This window comes from Pseudochaenichthys georgianus, chromosome 7, assembly GCF_902827115.2.
Source record: "Pseudochaenichthys georgianus chromosome 7, fPseGeo1.2, whole genome shotgun sequence".
NCBI lineage: Eukaryota > Metazoa > Chordata > Actinopteri > Perciformes > Channichthyidae > Pseudochaenichthys > Pseudochaenichthys georgianus.
The window spans coordinates 19,927,042-19,950,801 of record NC_047509.1 but is presented as its reverse complement, the minus strand read 5'-3'; the positions used below and the strand labels follow the sequence as shown (position 1 = coordinate 19,950,801).

General features: G+C 42.7%; 2 protein-coding genes across 2 annotated transcripts in view; one reads left to right on the top strand and one right to left on the bottom strand.

Annotated features, from left to right (window-relative positions):
* Positions 1–1,551: 1,551 nt before the first annotated feature.
* Positions 1,552–16,054, top strand: acvr1ba (activin A receptor type 1Ba). Its single transcript, XM_034087223.1, has 9 exons — positions 1,552–1,737; positions 10,040–10,270; positions 10,361–10,618; positions 10,814–11,044; positions 11,596–11,763; positions 12,245–12,401; positions 13,029–13,153; positions 13,294–13,424; positions 13,762–16,054. Exons 1-9 carry the CDS (start codon positions 1,674–1,676, stop codon positions 13,885–13,887), a joined length of 1,491 nt encoding a protein of 496 aa, XP_033943114.1. The 5' UTR covers positions 1,552–1,673; the 3' UTR covers positions 13,888–16,054.
* An 866-nt stretch (positions 16,055–16,920) lies between these two features.
* kmt2d (lysine (K)-specific methyltransferase 2D) overlaps positions 16,921–23,760 on the bottom strand; it is a 35,063-nt gene continuing 28,223 nt past the window's right edge. Inside the window, exons 49-55 of the mRNA XM_034087193.1 lie at positions 21,621–23,118; positions 21,379–21,515; positions 21,010–21,140; positions 20,346–20,631; positions 20,117–20,190; positions 19,931–20,039; positions 16,921–19,824 (exon numbers count right to left, since the gene is read on the bottom strand). Coding sequence (XP_033943084.1) covers positions 19,732–19,824; positions 19,931–20,039; positions 20,117–20,190; positions 20,346–20,631; positions 21,010–21,140; positions 21,379–21,515; positions 21,621–23,118 — 2,328 coding nt within the window. The 3' untranslated portion in view covers positions 16,921–19,731. The remainder of the gene's footprint in view (positions 19,825–19,930; positions 20,040–20,116; positions 20,191–20,345; positions 20,632–21,009; positions 21,141–21,378; positions 21,516–21,620; positions 23,119–23,760) is intronic.

Below are 23,760 nucleotides of genomic sequence, written 5' to 3'. Positions count from 1 at the left end.
CAATCCTGATAAGTCAAAACATACATTTTAAAACAAAAATGTATTCAGAAGAAAACTTGGTCATGCTTCCTAACTTCCACTGACATTATTGCTGAATACTTACATTTCAAATAATCAAATGTCATACATTAGGACATAAAAAGAATAGTTTTGAAAACTAGTGAATCCATAATGTTAATTTTGGCATGATCTGAAAAAAAACCATTGTATATCATAAAAACAAAATCATGATGTGGAGAACAAGTCCTCATTTAGTGTTTAAAAAATAAAATGCTGACTGAATACACATTTTTAAGTAAAAATGTCATCGGCTAAGTGTCAGTTTGAACTTCTTTACCATTATCTTTATGATTTAAATCTATTTCTTAATTCCTAAAAATAACATGAATTTACATTTTCATTAATAAAACCAATGAAGACACCCTAAATAAATGTTTTTCTTCAAACAGACCCACCACACCACATAAGTCAAGAAGGCCAAACCAATCCAACCTGACTCCCAATTTACTTATCATTGCATAGATCTGTTTTAATGATTAAACCCATTTCAAATGTCAGAGGCTTTTCATGATTCAACATAACCTTCCACTTGTTTTGTTTTATTTTGGGTTTTTTATGGAATAGTTTCAGGCCTTTCCTAAGGAGTTTCAATCAAAACGAGTTTATATACATCCTTTTAAAAATGTGAGATATACCTGACAGATTTTAAAAACAGAAAAGTTTCTGTTAATTTATGATACACATTTCTAGTAATACCATGGAGTTAGGCTCTCGTATTTTTATAGTTCAAATTGATCTTTCTCCACATCCCACATTACAACCCCAACCAATATTAAAGGTCGAATGTATTCATTCATTCAATCCATAAAGTCTTTGAAAACACATTGCTCCCATCAAAATGAATACTGATTACAGAAGATAAAAAATGCTTGTATCTAGCAATCAAAACTAAATAAAAATGCATATTCAGGAATATGCTATAGAAGGCTGCATCAGCACTGAATTCACAAGTGTTTAATCAGGTTTAAATCGGTAGGCTACACATTACTTTGTTGCAACAATTACTTTCATGATCATTAACATGCTATTTATTATCTAATTTAGCGTAATCTTTTCGTCTATAAAATGTCAGAAAAAAGAAAAATGTCCATCCCATTTCCTTAAAGTCCAAGGTAATATCTTGAATTGTTTTGTTTTGTCAGTCCAAATCCAAAGATACTCAGTTACATTTGACATACAAAAAGAGGCTAGAAACAGCATTTCAGCCATTTTCATGCAATGGACCAGTGTAGAAAATCACATTACATACATTGAGACAGCATAATGTTAAGATGTGTTCATTTTTCACTCAAACTGTGCCTAAACTTTCCTCGTGCACAATCTTTTGATGATGTTAGACTGGAAGTTTGTAATCCATTCAACATTTTGTATTTACAGTTACAACACACAGCCGTGACCCCGGCGGTGGCAGAAGGGGACATGCAGCGGGCAGCCCTCCCCTTTAAACATGCGCGCACACCCCTTTAAACGCGTCACTCCCCGGGCTGGCTGGCTAGTGTTTGGCGGTGTGTCTGTGTGTGCGGTCGGTCTGTGGCTGTGTTTCAGCTCTGCTCGTGTTGATAACGACACTCTTCGGACGCATTTCATCGCGCAGAGATGGGAATGTTGAAGAAATGGCTCTAAGAGAAGTTGCCCTAACGCTGCTGGCCCTGTGCGGGTTAGTGGCCGTCGGTGAAGGTAAGTTTGATCTGAGCACCTCTCCGGCTTTTGTCTCGATTTGTTTTCCAGGACTGGGCATCGCCTGTTGTCGCTCCTCGTCATGGCGCGTTGTGTCGGGGATTTGGCTAACCGTATCAAGCTAGCGTTGACCTCAATACCACGGTTGCTGTTTGCCCGATACAAAAGTCCCGCTGGTTTGTTCGTTTTGTCTGATTTAGATTTGTATCAACTGAGAAAAAATCCGCCGTGTGAATGGTCGTTATTGAACACATAGCAAGTAACCACAACAACAACATGGTGGTGTTTGTTTCAAGGCTAACGCAGGCTAGCTAACTGGATAATGAACAGTTTAAAGTTTAATAATGTTGTTAATTGTTTTTCCTTAGTCAACAAAACATTTGAATACAACAATTGTATGAACGCGGTCTACTGTTGTGTAGTATATTATATCTAGTCTACTGTCGAAGTTATCTGTTGCTGGGCTAACATATTTACAAAACAATTTCCTGTTGGATTGTGACCGCTTATCAGTGTTTTGCAATAGACAACACTCAGTGCTGATAGCGGACTGGTTAAACACATGCAATGTGCTCAGTGGCAGTGTCGTCACATGTTTGCACTGGATGGAGCAGAGTGGAGTCGCTGAATGAAGGCCTAACCTACTTTGTGCATGAAATGTGTTATTGAGAGTAAACACTGGCAGCCCTTCTATTGGGGTCCATTTGTAAGGAGTGAAAAGGCTGCTTAGTGGCCTCCAGCAGAAAGTGAATGCTGGCATAGGGTGACAACAGCCGTGCTTTCAGATACCCAGACAGAAGTCAGAGTTGAAGTCTGGGTTCATTGTGATGGAAATGTGGCAAGTGGGGTCTTTTGATGCGCCAGTTATGGGGCTGCTTCAGTCTGAATACCCTGTCTGCTCCTGCTGCTGAGACACTGCTCAACCACACAGCCTCAAACAGTTGAATCATGTTTCCAAGAATCATACATATCTCTCCCCCGCTTAGTTAAGGGTGCAGTACACAAAGGTGGATTGCTTCATTAAAGGCATGCTGTACATATTTTCACACCTGAGTGGTCAGTTTGTTTGGCTGGGTTACTCCAATATTATCAGTGATGTGTGAGGGGAAAGTGAGGGTGAATGTGTGGCCTTTGCAGACAGGCGATGATGGGTTTGTCCAGCTGGCGAGGTCTGCCGTTTAGGGGGCCCACACGTCTGTCTGGAGCCACAGTTTCACACCATTATAATGGATTACACCACACATGGGCTGAAACCAGACAGACCTGAAAGTAGCAGCGCTAAAGCAGATTCCAGGCCTGTGGTTAGTGTAGTATGTTTCTGTGAGAATACTCTTTACTCACAGGTTTGATGGATGTGTCACCTGTTGTTGACTTCATGTGTATTCAGGAGTCACTAGTGTTATCCGCATTTCATGCCTGTGTGACGCAGTCTTCCTGGGTGCACTGAGCAAAATAGCAATGTGATATGGGCACTGTCGACCACACTGCCGTGAGGTAGGGCGCGTCCCTCTCTTTCTCATTTACCCACGCCCTCTTTATTCTCCATCTCTGTCATATAAATAGGCCTGGTGCTTTATCGGAAGGTAGTCTGTACTTTATCTGCGGTCCCATTTCTGTTTTACCTACTGACCACCATTGAGTCCTGAATCAAGCTTTATCATGGGTTATGGTTACCCCCCAGGTTAAAGGAAGGCTGCTGGTTATCTCTTGAACACTCACTTTTAGTAGCCCTTCTACAAGCTATCTAGAGACTCCTGTACATCTCTGCATTGCCTCTGTGTAAAATCAAAGATAAGGTAACGGGAGACACTGAAATCTCTACCTCTCAACTTGTTTAGGGAAACTGCCTGTGCGGGGCTAAACTCAGCCACAGGTGCTGTTTAATGTCATCATGTGAATGAGTTCAGGTGGAGGAAACATGAGCGTTTCAGCCTGGAACATGTGTACACCTGCCCAATAGATCAGAGCCAAGGGAATGTACGAAGAAAGGTTGACATGAAATGGGTTCAAAGGTGTGTTTCAGTAAAGAGCAGAGAGTTTGGCCAGAGGAGGGGTGGTGGTAATGTTTCCAGACTCAAATTTGAAAATGAGAAAGTTATATTTTTTTAATCTTAAAATATGTTGCGGTTGTTGGGACCTGTTCTAGACGGGCGGATGTTTCGGCCGCAGAACCCCTGCAGCAAATTATGATTGCATAAAGCTTTAAATATATCTAAACGGTAAGGTTATTCCATGGGCTGGAATCCTCCTCTCTTTCCAAAAAAATATAAAACACACCTGTGTTTATCAACAGTTTCTATAATGTGGCATTGATTCAGATGGGGTCAGGTCTGGGGGGGGGGGGGGTATAGTCGTCGTCGTCCCCCCCCCCCCCCCCCCATAATGACCAGTGTTGGTAATGACCTCCGATGGCCCGGACGCGCGGGGCCCTAATTGCTACAGCAGACAGCGTAGCCTCTGACTGACCCAGCGTGGCCATTACTGATGTTGGACCACAAGGGATTATTAGCACTGCAGAGCCAGCTATTCCACCTTCTGCTGACCACTTCACATGCTGCTAATTTACCCAGAACACTTTGTCCTTTTTTGTTGTGTATGTTTCGGGTTAAATTTACATCTGCTTTTTGTGCCAAACTTGAAAGTGTACCTGGAGTGTTGTTATTGTCACAGTACACCCAGACAGACCCGGTAGCTATGTGAGTTCATGTCTAAAGGGCTGAACCCGATACCAGTCCTCCATTACACGTCTCTTTGAAGAAGTGTTAAATAAGTTTTTGTTGGCTTCAGTTGGAATGCAGATTAGACCTACCCTGCCTCGTTGTTTTCCGCTTGAAGGTGTGCGATCCGGAGAATGGTAGTTGGCAAGAAATCTTTTGATGGGGGATATAGTGTTAGTGTGTATTGTCTAACTAGTGCTTGAAGTGAACGCAATGCAAGTAAAACAATTCAATACAAAAGGGCACTTTTACTACATTAACTTAGCATTAGGTCTGGAACATTTGGTGAGGAGAACAAGAGAAGCTGTTTTGGTGTCGGAACATTATCTGATTATTCGTTCTGTGCAAAATAACCTTATAATCATTATTATTTTTCCGTACATCTTATTTATTTTTAGTCTTTGGTAAGAGTTTTTTTGTTTTAAATTCTATTAGTTTTCTTTTGTTCAATGAAAGTATGCATCACCAAAGATAAGTGTCATGAAATAGGATTTTATTATAAGATCCCACACTCTAGCTAGAGCTGAGCTTTTTCAATAAAACGGTTAGTAAGTAAGACAGATAAAGGAGTACTTGTTAAATCTCCGGTCTGCTAATACTCAGAAGGGGTTTAATCTCAAGTCACATGGCAAATGCATTAGCTCACAGTGCTGTAATATACTGTTGCATTATAGAGGCAAAATGGACCAGTTTGGACATTTGAGCTGCAGCATAAAATCCAAAGTAGGCCTGTGCTAATGTTTTTGTGCCTTTGAACTCACCCAGGACAGCAGACAGACAGGATGGGATGTAGCCTAGAGGGTGGTTGGTCGAGATAGTAGAAGCATCATCTGCCCCAGAGACTTCACTTTAGAATCAGATCAGTAATTTGACCCCGAGATGCAGACAAAGGTAATGACTTTCCTCCATCCCCTAGCATTGATTAGGACACAGTTGCGGTGTGTGTGTATGTGCACCCTTGTGTGTGTGTTTGCACTCACACTGACTGGTGGCGTCTGCTTGTCTTGATCAGCTCTCAGTCTGGTATCTGTATGGATCTAATTTCAGCCAGAGCATTTTGGTAATGGTGCTCTTCTACCCATACACACACATACACACACGCGCAAGTACCCGACTGTCTCTGTCTGCGTCGCTCAGCTCCCAGCACCCCGGATGCCCTGCGGCGACCACGTGTATTTTCCACAGACTTTATTATTATCTCACCACACTAGGAAGTTCACCTCCTGTTTTGACTGGGTTGCTCCACATGAGTGGAGTGAACTCCTCCTCATACAAGCAAGCACACAAAAGGCGGTCATCAAGGTTAATGTGTAAAGGTGTTTGGAGTGGGACTATGCTGTGGTTTTTAGTTGGGTCCAAGTTAAGGCGATGCTGGTTATGGCAACAATGTTTTATTAATCCCTTCGTCACTGTCAGTCATTTCCTGTCTCAACATGAACGGAATGATAGGAACTTCACACACTAACGGCTCAAAGGAGTTGCTCTTTGCGAAAGCAGTGTTCTCCCCATTTTCTCCAATGTTCCCTTTTCCTGTTATTCACCCCCTCCCGTAAGTCAAAGTCTAGACTGGGTTTTAATGACGGTCGCAGCTGGTCACTTGGGCAAACCCCAAACGCAGCTGGGGGGCCCTGTAAGCCCGCTCGTTTCCCCCGCTGCCCCCTCCCTCCGTATTGTCCTGACCAACGTGGGGCCCGCCCCCATCCTGTCTGACCCAGAGCAGCCCCCTAACATTGGGGTTGTTGCTGCTAACCCTGGTCTGTCCCCTGTGTGCCACCCATCCCCCCTCGGTGCTCCACGCAGGAGTGCGCTCCCCCACTCCACTCTGCTCTTTGTTCGTGCAGGGCCAGTCCAATCCCTCCTCATGTCGTCTTAATCTCAGCACAAAGGACCAGTGTAAAGACCACCAATTATGTGGATACAAGAGCAGAGTTCACTCAGAAACGGCCTCTACTCAGATCCATGTGTCTTTAGGCTGGACAATATTCATTCAAGTCTAGCTTTGTAACACTTCTGCTCTGAATACAGTGAGATATGCAGAGCGTTGAGCAAACAGCACAGCGTTGTGCTGAAAGCTAGTGGGCCAGGAGGTCTTTCTTAGATATGGGTTGAGTTTGTTTTGTACTAGTACCCTGTTTTGCATGATGTTCATTTTGGATTTGTGTTAACAGTTTGCCATTATTTTAAAAAGACAAACGGCCAGATGATATGGTAATATATATTCTGTGCTGTCACTATAGAGGTTTTCCTTTCCTTTCGTATGTCCGGTTGTATTGGGTCATAATAATAAGAGGCAAATCAATGAGCAGGACTGTCATTGACTTTTTGCTTCTATGTGATGAATGTCCCCAATTATTTATTATGGAACACTAACATTATTTTTTCCCTAAAGAATGTTTTATCTCTATTAATAAAACAGCCGATTCTGTCAGATTTCTTCCATATTGGCCACCTATACTGCTTGTTGGTGTGGAAGCAGGCTACATATGTTATATTCACAAGCTAGCCTTCACGAAAGCCAAAGTCCTGCAACAAACCAAACTCTTGGTAGACCACAAAGCATCCACTGCAGATCGGAGAAGGGAATGTGTGTGTTTTCAGCCATGTTTGGTTTCCTTCCTGAGCTTCAGTCTGTAAGTCTGTGAACCATCTGTCTTACCACAGACTGAGTCTCCATGATGGATGAGCCTGGTCATTTAAAATCATGTGTTCTTATTAGATTGCTGTTGTTAACGTTATTGCATATTTGCACAATGTGTAAGTCATAAAGTAGTTTATAGCCTTCAGTTTGAGTCTAATGAGAAACATGAAGGACATCAAATCCAGCTTGCATTCGTGTGGATGTAATGCGGTGTAGTCTGGAGAACATAATCACAAAGATGCCCTTTGAAGAACCATTTATTTTATTTTTTATGATGACGTCTCCTTTCTGGACTTGCTGAATGATTTATTTCCCTTAAAACCAGCTGATGTCATGCCTAAAAGAGAGAAGCCTAATGGAAAAATGCGAAAGTTGTCTGAATTGAATGATGGATATTCAGCGTCAGTGTGAACCCTTTGGAATTACCTGTATTTCTGCATAAGTTGGTCATAAAATGTGTTCTGATCTTCATCTAAGTCACAACAACAGACAAGCACAGTCTGCTTAAACTAATACCACACAAACAATTATATGTTTTTATTGAACACACCATGTAAACATTCACAGTGCAGGGTGGAACCCCTAGGCTAAAGACTTCTTCAAGAGCTACTTGGAGTCAGGAGTCAGCCAACCTGGAGTCCAATGAGACGAGATTGGAGGTGTTGGTTAAAGCTGCCCTGCCCTATAAAAATACACACCAGTTTTGAATTTGCTATTCTTAAGAAGCATTGCCAGATGTGAACCATGCCTCGCACAGAAGAGCTCTCAGAAGACCTACGATTCAGAATTGTTGACTTGCATAAAGCTGGAAAGGGTTACAAAAGTATCTCTGAAAGCCTTGATGTTCATCAGGCCACGGTAAGACAACTTGTCTATACATGGAGAAAGTTCAGCACTGTTGCTACTCTCCCTAGGAGTGGCCGTCCTGTAAAGATGACTGCAAGAGCACAGCGCAGAATGCTCAATGAGGTGAAGAAGAATCCTAGAGTGTCAGCGAGAGACTTAAAGAAATCTCTGGCACATGCTAACATCTCTGTTGACGAATCTACGATACGTAAAACACTGAACAAGAATGGAGTTCACGGGAGGACACCACGGAGGAAGCCACTGCTGTCCAGAAAAAACATTGCTGCACGTTTTGAAGTTTGCAAAAGAGCACCTGGATGTTCCACAGCACTACTGGCTAAATATTCTGTGGACAGATGAAACCAAAGTTGAGTTGTTTGGAAGGAACACACAAGGCTATGTGTGGAGAATCTAAAGGGTTCACATACTTTTTCTTGCAACTGTATATCCGTTACTCTTGTCATGTGTTTTATTTTGGCTAAACTATTTGATCTATTACTGCTACAGATTAGTCACACAGCTTGTTTATTCTCTCTTTATAAGTTCCAGCCTGCTTTACCTCTGTGTAATCTGCAGGAAATTCCATGTACACGCACACTGTGGTGAATTTGGACATTCTCCGCCAAGACTTCCTGCAATTTCCCCGATAACCTCCTGGAGAGCAACCCAAACAGATGAGGAATATACTTTTTCCACATTTCCAGTTACTGCACAGTGGACACGCATAGCTCACACGCTACATGCAAAGAATGCATTCAAACAACAAGCAACCTCCCAGGGTTCAGATAAATGGAAAGTATTCCTATGACACAGGGGTTTGTGGTTTTGGCCACTGGGATGTTGCATGCAGATGGCGAAATCAGTAAACCATTCATTTGGAATATTTAAAAAAAAAAAAAAAAAAAAAAACTGAACAGAAGAGTAATTGTGTGACGACTCAGTTGAATTCAGAACATTCTTGAACCAACTAACACCTTTTGACAGGGACCCAAGTTGTTGCAAACAGCGGGGATCAGTGAGCTCATCTGGTCAAAGAAACCCTCAGGATAAGACACCGAGGATTAGTGAAAGCTTGCCACTCTTACAATCTGTTCTTTCTTCTGATCCAGACATTGTCCGTGGTCCAACCGCCTCCTTTATGAGAGAGAATACGGATTTAAATTCTTCTCTGCATTGTGTCTCCTCCTGTGTTGTTTTGGGTGCAATCGTCTTGTCCTGCCAAGTATACAGTGTTTAGTTTTGAGTAGAGTGTCGTCTTTGTTTTTCGAACGATGGCTCAGGTCATGGCCTGTCATGCCTCATGCACAGCTCTGTTGTCAGTCAGACAGTTTGTCATCTACCACTGACAGGGGTTCAATCAAGCTTAGCTGCTTCCCTGTCTTCTCCCCACATTGAAACTAGCTCCGCGTTCATCTACGGTAGCCTGAACATGCTTTGCAGTGTGTTTGGTTGCAGAAAAGCCTCTTGTGCTGACCTTACTTTAAATGAGAAGCATGTGTGCTGTGACTCAAAATCACATTAAACTCCAAATCTAATCAGTTGGTCATTTCTTTTTTTCTACATTTCCCAACCAACTCTGGTTCTGTTTCTTGACGTGGCAGCTTTTTTTGTGGACTTTCTAGTACTGACCTTATTTAAATGTGTAGATGGAGCACAGAAGTTTTATTATGGCGGTGGCAGGAGTTCCATTGTGTCTGCTTTAATAGGTCCCCGAGCAGGAGTGTGCTGTGTTCAATAAAACTTCTGTCTCATTAGCTTAAACAGTGGCAGCTCTCTGTGAGAGACAGAGAGGCATACTGGAGCAGAATGCTGCATTGGGGATTTGGCCGGATCTCTCTCCCCTTGTTGGGTTTCACTTTGTCTGTCCCACTGAGCCGGTCCGTCTCCACCCTGCGTGGTTGGGTTCATCTGCAGTGAAGGATCTGATTTCAGGGCCGCCTGGCTGCTTCTCAACTCCGAGCTCTGTATGCATCTCACAAAATGCCTCTACTGAATCCTGTGATGAATGTCTGGGGTTAGCTCGCCCCCTGCTGGATGTAATGTAGGTGCTTTCAAAACCTCTGTGTCAATTGATATTAACTCTCACTTTCCTTTCCCGCAGCGTTACGTTGTAACTGCACAAACTGTGAAAAGACCGCTTTTGAATGCGAAACAGATGGCGCCTGCATGGCCTCCACATACTACATCGAGGAGAAGAAGCAGCATGTACGCATCTGTATCAACCGGGACAATCTGGTCCCCCCAGGACAACCTTTCTACTGTCTGAGCGCTGAAGGCCTGCTCAACACACATTGCTGCTATTCAGATTACTGCAACAGTATTGAAGTCCCTGGTAAGGCGACATCATCAACATCAGATCACTATCAGTTTGACAGTGGCACTGTTTCAATTGAGTGTAACCTCTTTCATTTTGCTCTCCTAGTTCCAACAAAGGAGGGGGACTGGTCCGCCTCAGCCTCCTGGGGGCCGGTGGAGCTGGTGGCAGTCATTGCAGGGCCGGTGTTCCTTCTCTGTGTGCTGCTGATGGTCGGAGTGTTCCTGTTCCAGCATCACCAGAGGGCCTATAGCCACAGGCAGAGGCTAGAGGTAGAGGACCCGTCCTGTGATCATCTGTACATGGCCAAGGACAAGACCCTGCAGGACCTCATCTACGACATGTCCACCTCTGGATCAGGCTCTGGTCAGTACATGCCGTTTATATGTTCACGGTCTGTGTCTTCTCAACAATAACAGTAGCAGACAAGTCTTTCATGTTTGAATCTGTGAATGTAATTGCAACACTTAGGGAAATGATCCTGAACTACAAACTACTGAACCACTCGTCGTAAAACAACATTCTGTCTGACTAATTTGTTCTCTTTTCTTCTGCTTACAGGTTTGCCCCTTTTTGTGCAGAGGACGGTGGCTAGGACCATCGTACTGCAGGAGATCATAGGAAAGGGCCGGTTTGGTGAGGTGTGGAGGGGGAAGTGGAGGGGAGGAGATGTGGCGGTGAAGATCTTCTCCTCCAGAGAGGAGCGCTCGTGGTTCAGAGAGGCTGAGATCTACCAGACAATCATGCTGCGCCACGAGAACATCCTGGGATTCATTGCAGCAGACAATAAAGGTGAGAAACTTTGTGGGCTGTGTAAAACTTGGAGCAATTCCTAGACCACCCACGAGAAAGTAACAGAAGGAACAAGTAAAAAACTAAAGGAAGTACAGACAGTTAAAGGGCACCAAATGTCATCTTTTGAAGTTTTGAAGCTCTATTTTAGAGGAAAACATTATATTATAACCAAGCGTGTCAAAGAGAGTGTTGGCGCCCCATTCGCAAAGACAATGGGATCACTTTCCGTTTTCCTCCCAAGACCAGCAACTACCAACAACAAGACCAGCAACTACCAACAACAACAACGGACATGATGCATTTTGTTTTTCAATGTTACTTCTACTCCTGTGGAAAGTACCTGAAAATAACTTCCTTTTAATACTCTTTCTTACTGAGCATGGCTTCTGTTAGCTACTGGGGCAAACAAGGACACTATCGGCCTCCTGTCTTGCTTGGTTAAAGAAAAACACCTGGCTATTGGCAACATTCATTATTCAATTGAATTGTAGTGTATGCAAGTGTACTCCCTGTTATTTGTTCTCTAATTGTGATTTGCTCTCTTTCAGACAATGGTACATGGACACAGCTGTGGCTAGTGTCAGACTATCATGAGCATGGCTCTCTCTTCGACTACCTGAACCGCTACTCTGTCACCATCGAGGGGATGATCAAACTGGCCCTGTCGGCAGCCAGCGGACTGGCTCATCTACACATGGAAATCCTCGGCACCCAGGGTGAGATGAACTGTCATGTTACGGCGCGGAATGCAATTACCGTACTTTTCGGACTATAAAGCGCACCTGCATATAAGCCGCAGCAGCTAAATTGTCCGTCTGTCTTGCTCTCGTTCTGTCTCTCGGTTCCACTTTTACTTTGGCGCGCTACCTGTCTCACTCTTTTCCGGCCTCCAGCTTTTCCTGCTGGAGCCCGCCGCTTAAAGGTGGCGGGCGCGGACCGGTCCTAGAGCCCATAGCGTTAAAGGTGGTTAATTTTACCTGTAGAATCCATAGATTTAGGAGGTTCCCTAGTGGCCGTTAGCTGTACAAAAAAAATGGGGGGGGAAAGTCGCGGCTTATAGTCCGAAAAGTACGGTAATAAACCAAATGAACACTGCAGGTGCATGAATTCATATGCACAATACAGTGGTTATTTACAGTCAGCAAGCATGTTGCTATTTCTGCTTTTGATGCAAATGTAATGTGTTCTCTCCTGCAGGTAAGCCTGGCATTGCTCACCGTGACCTCAAGTCTAAAAATATCCTGGTTAAGAAGAATGGCATGTGTGCCATAGCTGACCTCGGCCTGGCAGTCCGCCACGAGTCCATCACAGACACAATCGATATAGCTCCGAACCAGCGCGTGGGCACAAAGAGGTAAATGTTTCCATACTCATTCACTTAAAAGCAAACGGAGGAGGCATGCATAAGGGATTTGTTAAGGCCAAGTTTGGCTACAGGAAGTTTTCTTAAATCTTTTACAAATTCAACAAAAGGATTAAAAGCAGCAGTAAAGTATATGGCTTGTTGCTCTGTGCCCCTGACTTTCACTGTGTCCAAAAACTATTCAAGTATAAATCCCACATTCAACACTGTAATGTTGCTGTTAATTCTTAGTAGAATCTACTAATGTTGAGCTGACAATAGCCCCCCGTTTATGTAAATGGAATTCTTTACAAAATAAAACGATTTATTTTTGAGCACATTTTTCCGTCTTTTGGAGGACCCAATGGCCTTGAGTCCGAGTGCAACAAACAGGGTAGAATAGTCACAAAGTGTCGACTGACACATTGTTACTGTCTCTCATGTTGAATTGAACAATAAAGAATGTGTCCAACATTATCCTTTTGTAAATCCATAGAAGTTTTTGAAAATATAATTATTCTTAAATGAGAAAATGGCTTTAAAAAGTTAAGATTTCATGTCACTGAATAAGATAGTTGAAAATGTTTAACGTGTTGTATGAAAATGCTAATTATTGCTCTTACTCATTGCTGCCTCTAGGTATATGGCTCCAGAAGTCCTGGACGAAACCATCAACATGAAACACTTTGACTCCTTCAAGTGTGCTGACATTTATGCGCTAGGCCTGGTGTACTGGGAGGTTGCGCGTCGCTGCAATGCAGGAGGTAAGACCACCACCAACAGCTGATGAAGGGGGGGGGGGGGGGGGGGGGGGGTGTACAATTACACATGTATTTGTACAAATGATCCGGTCTAATGAACATGCGAACAGAGACTGATAAGGCCTCTTCATTGTGTTCTGCAGGTATCCACGAGGAGTACCAGCTGCCCTACTACGACCTCGTGCCCTCGGACCCCTCCATAGAGGAGATGAGGAAGCTGGTGTGTGACCAGAAACTGAGGCCCAATGTGCCCAACTGGTGGCAGAGCTACGAGGTATTTTACACTCGTATCAGCTATACAATAACAGCTGATTATTTTTCTAAAAATACTCTCAGTGGCTGTATAGAAAGGCAGTTGGACTGAACATGTGATCCTGATAACCAGGGACTGCTCATTTCTTTATCAATGGTGTGCCGTAGTATTGATTTTATTTCCACTGTTAAAATTGTGTTAGTCCAGAAAATTGACATGTTTCACAGCAGCGTTTTATTTGATTGGTTAACTATACTGATTGTTGTCATTATCTGCAACCTTTCAAATAAAGTGTCATATTCCTTTTTTTATGTTTCGAAAACGTTTGTTAACCAATCATGTGTTCCCTTTCCTGCAGTCACTGCGTGTGATGGGGAAAATCATGAGGGAGTGCTGGTATGCAAATGGAGCAGCCAGACTGACGGCCCTGCGCATCAAAAAGACCCTCTCTCAGCTCAGCGTGGAGGAAGACGTCAAGATGTGAGCGGCCTGGCGCTGACCTCCATAGGAAACAAACACTAAAGACAAACTGCAAATGAAAACCCTGCCAGTTTTAAAGCCACACTCCAAGTTGTGACGAGGCCTACCTCACCTTTTTAGCCAAAACTACTGAGTCATCCTTCCCCTTCTGACTTTTCTCTCCCCCTGCCTCCTTTTGTTCCTCGTGTCTCCTCCCTGTTCCCCTTCTACCGCCCCTACTCCATGGGCCACAGCACTACCACTGTTAATATCATCACACTCAAAACTTTCTTTAGTTTTCATTTCCCATGGCAGGAATTATTACTATTGTACAGTGACGGGATATTTTTGTTTGTTCTTTTTTTACCTCTGAAATATTTCCCATGATGGACTTACCTTGTCCTCAAAAGCCGGGAATGTTTTAAGTTTAAGAATAATCTCACTTCTTATTCTGTCGGCAATGCATCGTGACATTGTTTTGCTGTGAGTGTGTGTGTGTGTGTGTGTGTGTGTGTGTGTGTGTGTGTGTGTGTGTGTGTGTAAGGGGGAAGGACGCCAAAGCACTGTTTCTAGTGGTGTGTAATGGTGTCTGGACTAGTAGCATGTTTCAAAGACACCAAGATGCCCTCTGGTATAGGCTGTAGCGTGTTAGACAAATCCTGTAATGGGAGATTTGGTAATTAAGCATGAAAAGCAATTTTTTCCTCTTTGATCCCACAGAAAGGAGTTGCACTCTACTGTAGCTTCCACACTGTGTGACACCTGCAGGTATCGCATAACAGATGTGGTCCAGTCCAGTTATACATTTGGCAGGGATAATGTTTGGGATGGTTTTACTTTTTATTTATTTGTGCATATTTTTTATTTGATATTAATGAACACTGTGAGATGTGACAAGCCAGAATCTAATATGATGTAAATTACTGTTGTAGTTCAATCCAGGTTTGACCATCTTTCAGACCTTAGATTAAGGGGTTGTTGCATTCATTGTAATAAGATACTGAGTGCTAACATGGATGTAGCCATAACCCCTGTTGGTGACAGGCGAAGACATTTGTGATCATGAGCTGTGTTTTTAAATGTTATTTTAGTTTTGTGTATAAAAAAAATCATGATGGGTGTTTTTCTTTTGACGTTGACATTAGAAACTACTGATAATAGGTACATATGATTTGTATATAAAATATGCTTTCCCCCCCCCCCCCCCTTTTTATGCCAGAAGCACCAGTGTGACATTTGAACATTGATTTCGCTTGAATGCAACTTTTTCTTTTGTTTTGATCTGTCTGCATGATTCCTAACTGTGCCAGAAAATAGACATTCATCTGCTGGAATTTCATAGCAGTTTGGTGGTACTACTGATCCCAGATAATTTGCTGCAACCTGTTTTTATTTTTGTATGTACAAGTGTTGGAATTGCTTGTGGAGTTCACTAATGCAGATCTGTGTCTGCATAATGTGATCCGGGGTGACATCTCTTTCTCATTGACACTGGAATATTTAGGAGCGTCATGTAACCTTTAAATCTGATACTGCCAAAGGCTATTTATTCAGAAATAAACAAGGCTGCTGAGCGTTCGCACACAGGGAACATACGGTTAGATGTGAAAAGTAGTTGAGACGTTTTACCTTCAAAGACTGACATGCTCTTAAGTGTAACTGCATGTTTTCATTATACTTCTGCAGCTTGTCTGCTACAAAACTATGAAAGTATTACACTGACATGTGTCACTGTTGGGCTCTGCACTGTTATGTCCACATAGACTTGAGTTAATGTTAGTAGTGTCATCACTTTATCCAGAATCAATGTGTCATGTTAGAATCAATTGGTGCATGCTGTCTCAAACACTGGGTCTTCTGCACTGAGTAGAACTTAAAAAATACCCCTCTTCCTACCTGTTGTTTTCTTCCTTTTTGTTCGGGTCGTTGGCTGTGTACCCCAGACATGTTGCTGCTACTGTTAACATGGGTGGAAGTTCAGCGTGACGATCAGAGAAGAAAAGCTGGCAGAGAAAACGGAGACATGTTGTCAGTTGAACCACAATTGTCAAAACACTACTTTCCATGTTTGGTTTGTTGCCATTATGACCATCAGACATCCTGTCCTTAAAAAAAATCATGTTGTGCAAATCTTTTCAGAACATGTTGAAAAGTGTATATAGATTATATACAATAAATTCCTCTTTTTCTTATCTGTGTCTTCAACTGTGGTGCTTATTCAAAATGTCGTGCAGCGATCTTCGAACTATTTCTACTAACTAGATTAGTAATAGTTAGCTAACTATTAAGACTATTTATCCTCTTTTATCCTATTACTATAAGCTACGTTTTTCAACTGTTTATCCATTTATATTAATCTTACTATTTCAAATGTTGAATTAAGATAACTATTACAATATTTGTTTCCATGACTGTAAGCGTATCCATTATTTATAGCTACCTTAATATTTTATCTGTGTATCCTTTACTTTTAGCTAACTATTTCAACTGTTTATCTTTCCATTTTTATTCTTGTACCATATCTTTTCGGGACGTCGTTTCGGCTCCATGTTGTTATCCTTCTTTCTTTTATTTTCTCTTTATTTCCGTCCAGTTGATAGAAAACTACTAAATAGTGCACGGTATTTTAGTGTTGCAGACTGTAATCTAAAGTCTGCCGCTAAGTGTCGCTGTTGCAACGGCCATTGTTTTCCTCTTCTATCAAGTGTTATTTCACCCATGATGCATTGCGCGACAGTTTAAAGATCATCATAGGCAGGCTTAATGCTGTTTGCGGCTAGTCTTCACATTTAATTTGTGTTTCTATTCAGCTGGCGTTTTAGCTAGCAGTTTTAATCCAGAGGCTATAATAGATGTCAGTGCTTTTCACCACTAATGGTTCACTTGATATATTTTTTTCGAGAGCTTATACGTCATGTATGGTATGGTTGTTTCACTCACCACCTGCTTTCATATGACTAAAGGTCCACTATAATAATATAATATAAATTCAGGAATAAACCATCAAGCTCCTTCATCGTAATTGACGTTTGAGTCCTTAATTAAAATAAGAATAGCACATATTTAAAATGCATTTTATTTTCCTTTACAAGAAACAAAAGCTGACAAAGAAATAAGATGAAGGGAAAGGGGAGTGGGACAGCTGTATATAAAGAGATGCAACCTCTGGCGTCCTGAAAAAAATATGTACAATTCAAAATAATATCCATACAAAACATGCCACATACAATAAAAATGATCATTAGATGTATTCATATTCCCTAAAAGTATCTCTGCTGTACAGATGCAACGTCTTTTTAAAAAGTAGGTGAGGTTAAAAAAAACCTTCAATTTGAGCAAACTTTATTAAATTATAAGATATGCAGAGAACTTAAATTAAGATTTAGAGAAGTTAAAAATTATTCAGGCTAAAATCCAGTGAGCGGCATAATGTCTCATCATGGTCTTCCCTTGAAATAGAAACATACCAAAAAATATATATATCACTGCTTCGGATACTTGATCAATATCTACCACTTTAGAGAAATTCTCCGTTATACTATGAGAGTGCAATTCATTACCAGAATAAGTATGGGATTAACTTTGAGTATTACATCATAACATACATTAGGCCAAGTAACCATTTCACAAGGTTTACCAACACATTCACTTCTATAGGGAAGATATAAAAAAGCGAAACACTAACAATATTCTAGGGATTCAAGATTTTCCATTCAAGAGTATATTAATCCAATTGTGACCGATTAAGGGACAAGTTTTGGTAATCAACAAGCAGTAGCATAAATAAAAAGAAAATAAACACAAACAATATTACATAAATACAAATGCTATGCACCATTGTACTGCTTTACGCAAGAAGGGATTTTCATGTCTAATTACCGACCTCCACATGAATCCAAACAGTTCTGTAATCACACCAGCTTCTCGTCACAATTGATTGGAGAAGACATTATTCTCAAACCTATTTTAACAAACTTGTCTCTGAGAGCTTATAGCAAAAACACTAATAGAAAAACAGGTAAATGCAAAACACTCTGGTTCATATACATAAAGATATTAGTTTGCCATTTTACATATATTTATAGTTATATACAGCTTTATCTTTGTTAAAATGATATCCAGTGGTTGATTTTTTTTCAATTTTATTTCTCTACACTTTTGACTTTGATTACAAAGGGGTTTGATAAAGAGTTGCTGTCCCCTAATGCATATACTATATATACAGTTTGTACAACTTTGCATTTTAAAATCATGTGAGGTCTTAGGTTAGGGGGAGGAGGAAACAAAGTAGTATGGGAAGGTAGGAAGTTTTAGTAAAGCTCCCTTTAAAGACTTTTTCATTCATCTTACATAGAAATGAAAACAAATGCCCTTTTTTCCAATAAGTCTTTCCCTGCTGTCAGTTCAGCCTCAAGAGAACAGTACCAGCACACTACAGGGGAAGTAGAAACACTGCAGGCTGTACTCAGGCAGAGGAAGACTTACTACAGTCATGTTTAACAACAGTCCACTAAATCATACAGAGAGGAAGAGGCATGATTCAAAGTTCAAGGTTGAGTTGTGAAAAGATTGGGGAGAGTAAAAAGCATTTCATGGGACAGTAGTCATGCATCCACCAGCTGGTTTTCATCAAGTGGAAATTCAATGTATGAAGCAACAAGCAAATGTGTAATTGGTTAATTTCGGACATCGTAGTCTTCTTCAAAGACTGCTTATCCCATGATCCTCGAGCCATTCACTCACACCATTACTGTCTTTCAGCAACTTAAAAAAGGTGGATATTATTGTGCTTTCACACATAGTTTTCTGAGACGCATAAATAGAAAGAACAAAAAAAAAAAAAAGCTACATCCAGGAGGATTTGGTGGCATACAGGACACCCGCTAAGCTTCTGATTGTGATTTTTAATGCAATATCTTATCAAAACTGTCATATATTTCCTCTGTATAAACAATTCATGAATAATAATTATGTTGGCTCATTATTGTAAATCATCATCAGCATAGAGTAGATAGAGCAAACCTGCTGCTTAAGATTCCCTGCTTGTCCGAGAAGGCCCATAAAAACATTCCCCCTCTCCCCCCCGTTCCACAGTAGCAGTTAACAGTTTTTATACAAAGCAGTTGCTTCCCGATAAATCAATGAGGTAGACTGGGTCCAACTAACCCACCATGGGACTCCACACAGTCAGAACATCTGGTGCCACAGATCAATAGCATCTCAAATTTTATATTAACTTTCATCTTTTTTTTTTCCATCGATCATATGTAGTTCTAACACAGAGCCACATCAAGATTGTCTAGCTAGCCAATATCCGTGTTGTCTTCATTGATGACTTGATGGGAAAGTGCCTTTTTCTGGGAGATGAGGGGGAGGTGTGGTCAGGTGGGACAGGAAATAGGTCCGACTTAAAACATAAAAATGCATCATTAGTTCATTCTTAGTATTTTAAAATGGCTTTTTGTCGAAGCTCCAGCTGAGCTCTCCACTACCAGTATTGATACCAGAGGGTCAGAATCATTTGGTAGATGTTGAGGATTGTATTCCAGCCACTGTAAAGAGTATTAAGAACAGTCGGGGGGGGGGGGAGGGTTTTGGCTGAGGAAAAGGTGATTCACTAGTCCAAACATGAAAGTAAGTCCCACCATCAAGCTGCTGTTGATGGAGGAGGTCGGTTGCTTTTATTGATTAATGCTCTTCAAACCTTTGGCTACAGGTGTCAACGCTTTAGTCTCTCAGTGATGGAGGCCGGCCTTCCTCCACATCTCTCAAAACAGCTTATGCACTGGCTATGTAGGATTCAAAGGCTTTGGCGCAGGAGTGTTCTGGCACCAGTGAGAGGGGAATTCTCCATTTTTCTTTCTTCTGGTTAGTTCATCCACTTTCGGCAATTCCAGGCTCCACAATGGCAAGGGATCTTGTGCTGATCGTCCTCAAAGTCAAACTGGTAGTCATAGGTCAGCTGGAAATAAGAAATGGAGGCAGTTAATGTCTGCAAACAAATGCAATAGGTGGTAGTATCTGGATGTGTAGAAGTCTGTAGGGGTTGGTTATCTAATGCACCGTACCTCTTCCCCTTTGGGGATCCTGCGGCTGGAAATGATGATAATCTTGTCTTCTCTGTCAAATGTGACCACCTCTGCAACACAGTTTGGGGCGCAGGAATGGTTGGCGTACCTGGAAAAGAGATAAATGGCAGTTAAAAAAAAAAAACCTTCTTAAAATGAGGAAGCCAATCGCAAATCAACACTTACCGAGCTGGACCTCCTGTCAGAGTGGCATCAATCACCTGCTCGTTGTTGATGCGGAACATGTAGATCCCACGGTTCTAAGTTGGGGGTAAAAAACAGAAAACGTTTAAAAAATAAATTTGGATCGCATCCAATTAATTGTTCCCGCACCTCCAAACTATTTTTCCCTTTTTGTGCATTCCTTGAATTACTGAGTGCTTCGCATTTAAGTGCTATTGCTAAATTGGCGTACCTGCTCCTCGTAGATCTTCTCCCGCCGATTGGCCACTTCGTTGCGAATGACGGTTCCGATGTACTCGATGACCATCGTATGCTTCTCCAGGTCTTTGGAAGCGTAGAGCCCCAGGCCCTGGATGCGCGACCGTGCCAGATACACGTTGTTCTTCCACTCAGTCTTCAGCCGTCGATACTGGGACGACTTGGAGTGGACGAACTGCTTGCTGTACGGTGTGTTGAGCTCTCCAGTGAAGGTGCTCTGGTAGGCCTTCGACACGCTGGTGCTGTTTAGAGTGTGAGGCCTTCAGACAAACAGAGTGTGAGTGGGTATCCAGACATTTCTAAGATATATTTGGAAATGTGTGGTTCTTTGTAAATAAAATGTCTACAGCAATAGTACAACAAATTATTAGTTTAAAATGCTGTGCCTTGGTTTCTAAATGAGCTGCAATTCCTTTTATCCAACATTGAAAGTCACGTCAAACTATTTGATTCAAGCCAATTAGTTTTGTGAATGTTGCCAGTTGGAGTACACATTTTATAGAACTTAAATAATAAACAGTTTTAGCATTATCACACAGGTTTTACTTTGTCAGTTATGTTATGTCTACCAGAACATGTGTACAGCAGAGTTTTTTGTAAACCTGTTTTGGCTAATTGTTCAAATGATGCTGCTTTACCTCTTGATCTGTGTGGGGACTTTGGCCTCAGAGCGAGCAGAGCCAGAGGGATTGATCATGAGAGGGAGCTCCATCAGAGGGTGACGGCCGTATCGAAACTGGTAGTTCTGGCAATTCTCCACTCCAGGCAACTGAAACACAACAAACACACATCATGTTATCCATGCACTTTGATCTACAGATCCAATACTCTACTGATTTGGCAGGTAAACTTTAAAGTTGTTTGTTTTTTGTCACAAGTTTACTATATAAGGAGATGACAACCCCTAGTATGTGTGGATATTGGTTTTCTAAGTGCTTGAATTACAACTGGGAGACAAAGACCAATTAACTGTGATACTGATACTGTTTCCTGACACCTTTCCTTACCGACTCAGTGATACGCATGACAGCATGAATTGTCAGGCCATACATCTCCTCTCCCTTGACATGCTCAGTGAACAGCTTCAACATGGCCGAGTCATCTCGGAGTTTAGCAACCTGCTGAACCACCCGCTCCCAGATCCCTAAAGACAAGAGAGGTGAATTAAACACTTTCATATCAAGAGCACAAGTATAACAGATTCACAATGCAACTTGAAAGCAAGTGAAAGCACTTCAGGAGTCTTTACCTTCTGGAGTAGTGTCCCGGTACTGCAAATCCTCCATGCCTTGCTCCAAAACACGCACCTCGAACAGAGGGCGACCATCGTCCTCGTTGATGCGGCAGCGGTAGCGGCAGCGCTTGTTGGGCACACGTGTGCTCCAGTAGATGCGTGTGGCCTCATAGCCAACAGGGAAGATGGCAGTGGACGAATGGAAGTTGGCCATCTGGGATGGTAGCAACTGACCAACAGCATGGAAGATGAGACCACCCACACGGAACAGGTGGATACGGTCACCCCGCTGTAAGATGCTGGCAATCTGCTTCACCTCGTCACGCTCAATGTACACACGCCGTAAAACAGCAAACATGCCGAGTTCATCTTCACTGGGGCCCTTCAGCTTGTGCTGGGTGCACAACATGGTCTTGTCCTTGAAAAACATGCAGCGTGCCCTAATGGCGCAGGCGAAGTGGTAAACATTCGGGCAGCGCATTCTGTTGCAGCCGTTTGTGGCCCCTGTTTTCTGGCAGTATGCGCAAAGAGTCCGCAATCCGCGACGCAGGGCTACCTCCACATTGATAAGGGCCCCGCCTTGCGTCTCATACACCTCTGTGGACCACAGGGCACAGTTGAGGTGCACCCACAAGTCCACATCAATGTTGAGCAACCGGCCCGGCCCATCTGTGGCTCCGTCAGCTTCCTCGTGGCAGAAGCAGCATTTACGTTTATCTCGAGGAAGTTTGTCTGGTCGTAGAGTAATGCGAAGGCGTTCCATTAGCTCCGACACCTCGCGGCTGCTCTCTTTCTTAGACCCACCCTTACGTATCGTGATGACAATCTGAAGGCGCTTCCAGCGAATCCCCTTCCATTTCTTCTGTTTGGGATGTATTACCTCATCAGGGGAGAGCGGCCTGCGCTGCTTGATAGCCTTTGGGGAAGACTCCATGATGTGTGCCGAATCTTTAGTTGGTTGATCAAGATCAGTGGCCAAGTTCTCCTCCTTGATAGCAAGACTCAGACAATCTTCAGAAGGAGTAAGATCAGTAGGAACTGGAGCTTCAGAGGCAGATGCTGGATCAGAGGCTGACTCTGGAGCAGCAACCTCAGATCCTGGAGCAGCATCTTTAGACTGTGTTGCAAGATCTTTAGACTCTGGTGTGTTATCTTCCGACTGTGGTGCAGCCTTCTGAGACTCTGGAGGAGCAACACCAGACTCTGTGACATCAGTTGGTTGAGCAGCATCAATAGGAGGACCATCACCCAGTTCAGGTTCAGTCTTTATCTTGATCTGAAGGGTAGGACTGGAGGAAGGAGGAGATGGAGAAGCTGATTTGTTGGAGGGTTCAGCTTCACAAGTGGGAGCTGGGACCGATGGAGGAGGATGTGGAGGGGAAGGCGATGGAGGGGAAGGCGATGGAGGGGGAGATTCTTCCACTGGAATAGCCGGAAGGTGGCGAACATCTAAGTCGGAGACTTTGGTGGTGTAACAGTGCAGAGCCGGTTTGTCTTCTCCGTCTGGGAACTCCTGAGAGAAAAATGCACATATGAGGTTAACACTCTTCAGGGAATATACCGTATGCCAGAGTCCTGCACGGGTCTGATTTTCAAGACCCGCTCCAGCCCCGCGACGTGCAATACCGAACCCGCCCCGCTACCCGCACATATTGCCAATTAGTTACGCAACTCGACCCGACCCGTCGGCACAAGATCTGCAAACCGACCCGAACCCGCATATCCCATATATGAGCAGTGAAAACGTGCAATTATTAACACACGCAGTTGCATATTTGTCTCAAAAAGCGTGGGATGTTGGTTATTTTCTCCATCTAGGATGACACCAAAAGCCTCCCAGACGTGTTATTGAAAATGCTGTATTCTCCGCTAGAGAGCTTCACCTCAGCCATTTCGAATGCAGCGCGCTCAGAAGCAGACTGATCCGCTGCAGAGGTTATGATTATGCGCGGTCCCGCAGGGGAGAGGTCTGAGGATTTAAACATTAAACTAAATTATTATTATTTTAATATATTTATTATGCAATACCCGCATCATCTTTGTTTTACCCAGAACCGAACCCGGAAAAAAGCGTTTGAAAAAATACCACCCGCGAATCACCTTTTTTGCGTCACCCGTCGGGTACCCGTAGCGAGTAAAACTCTAACACAGAAAA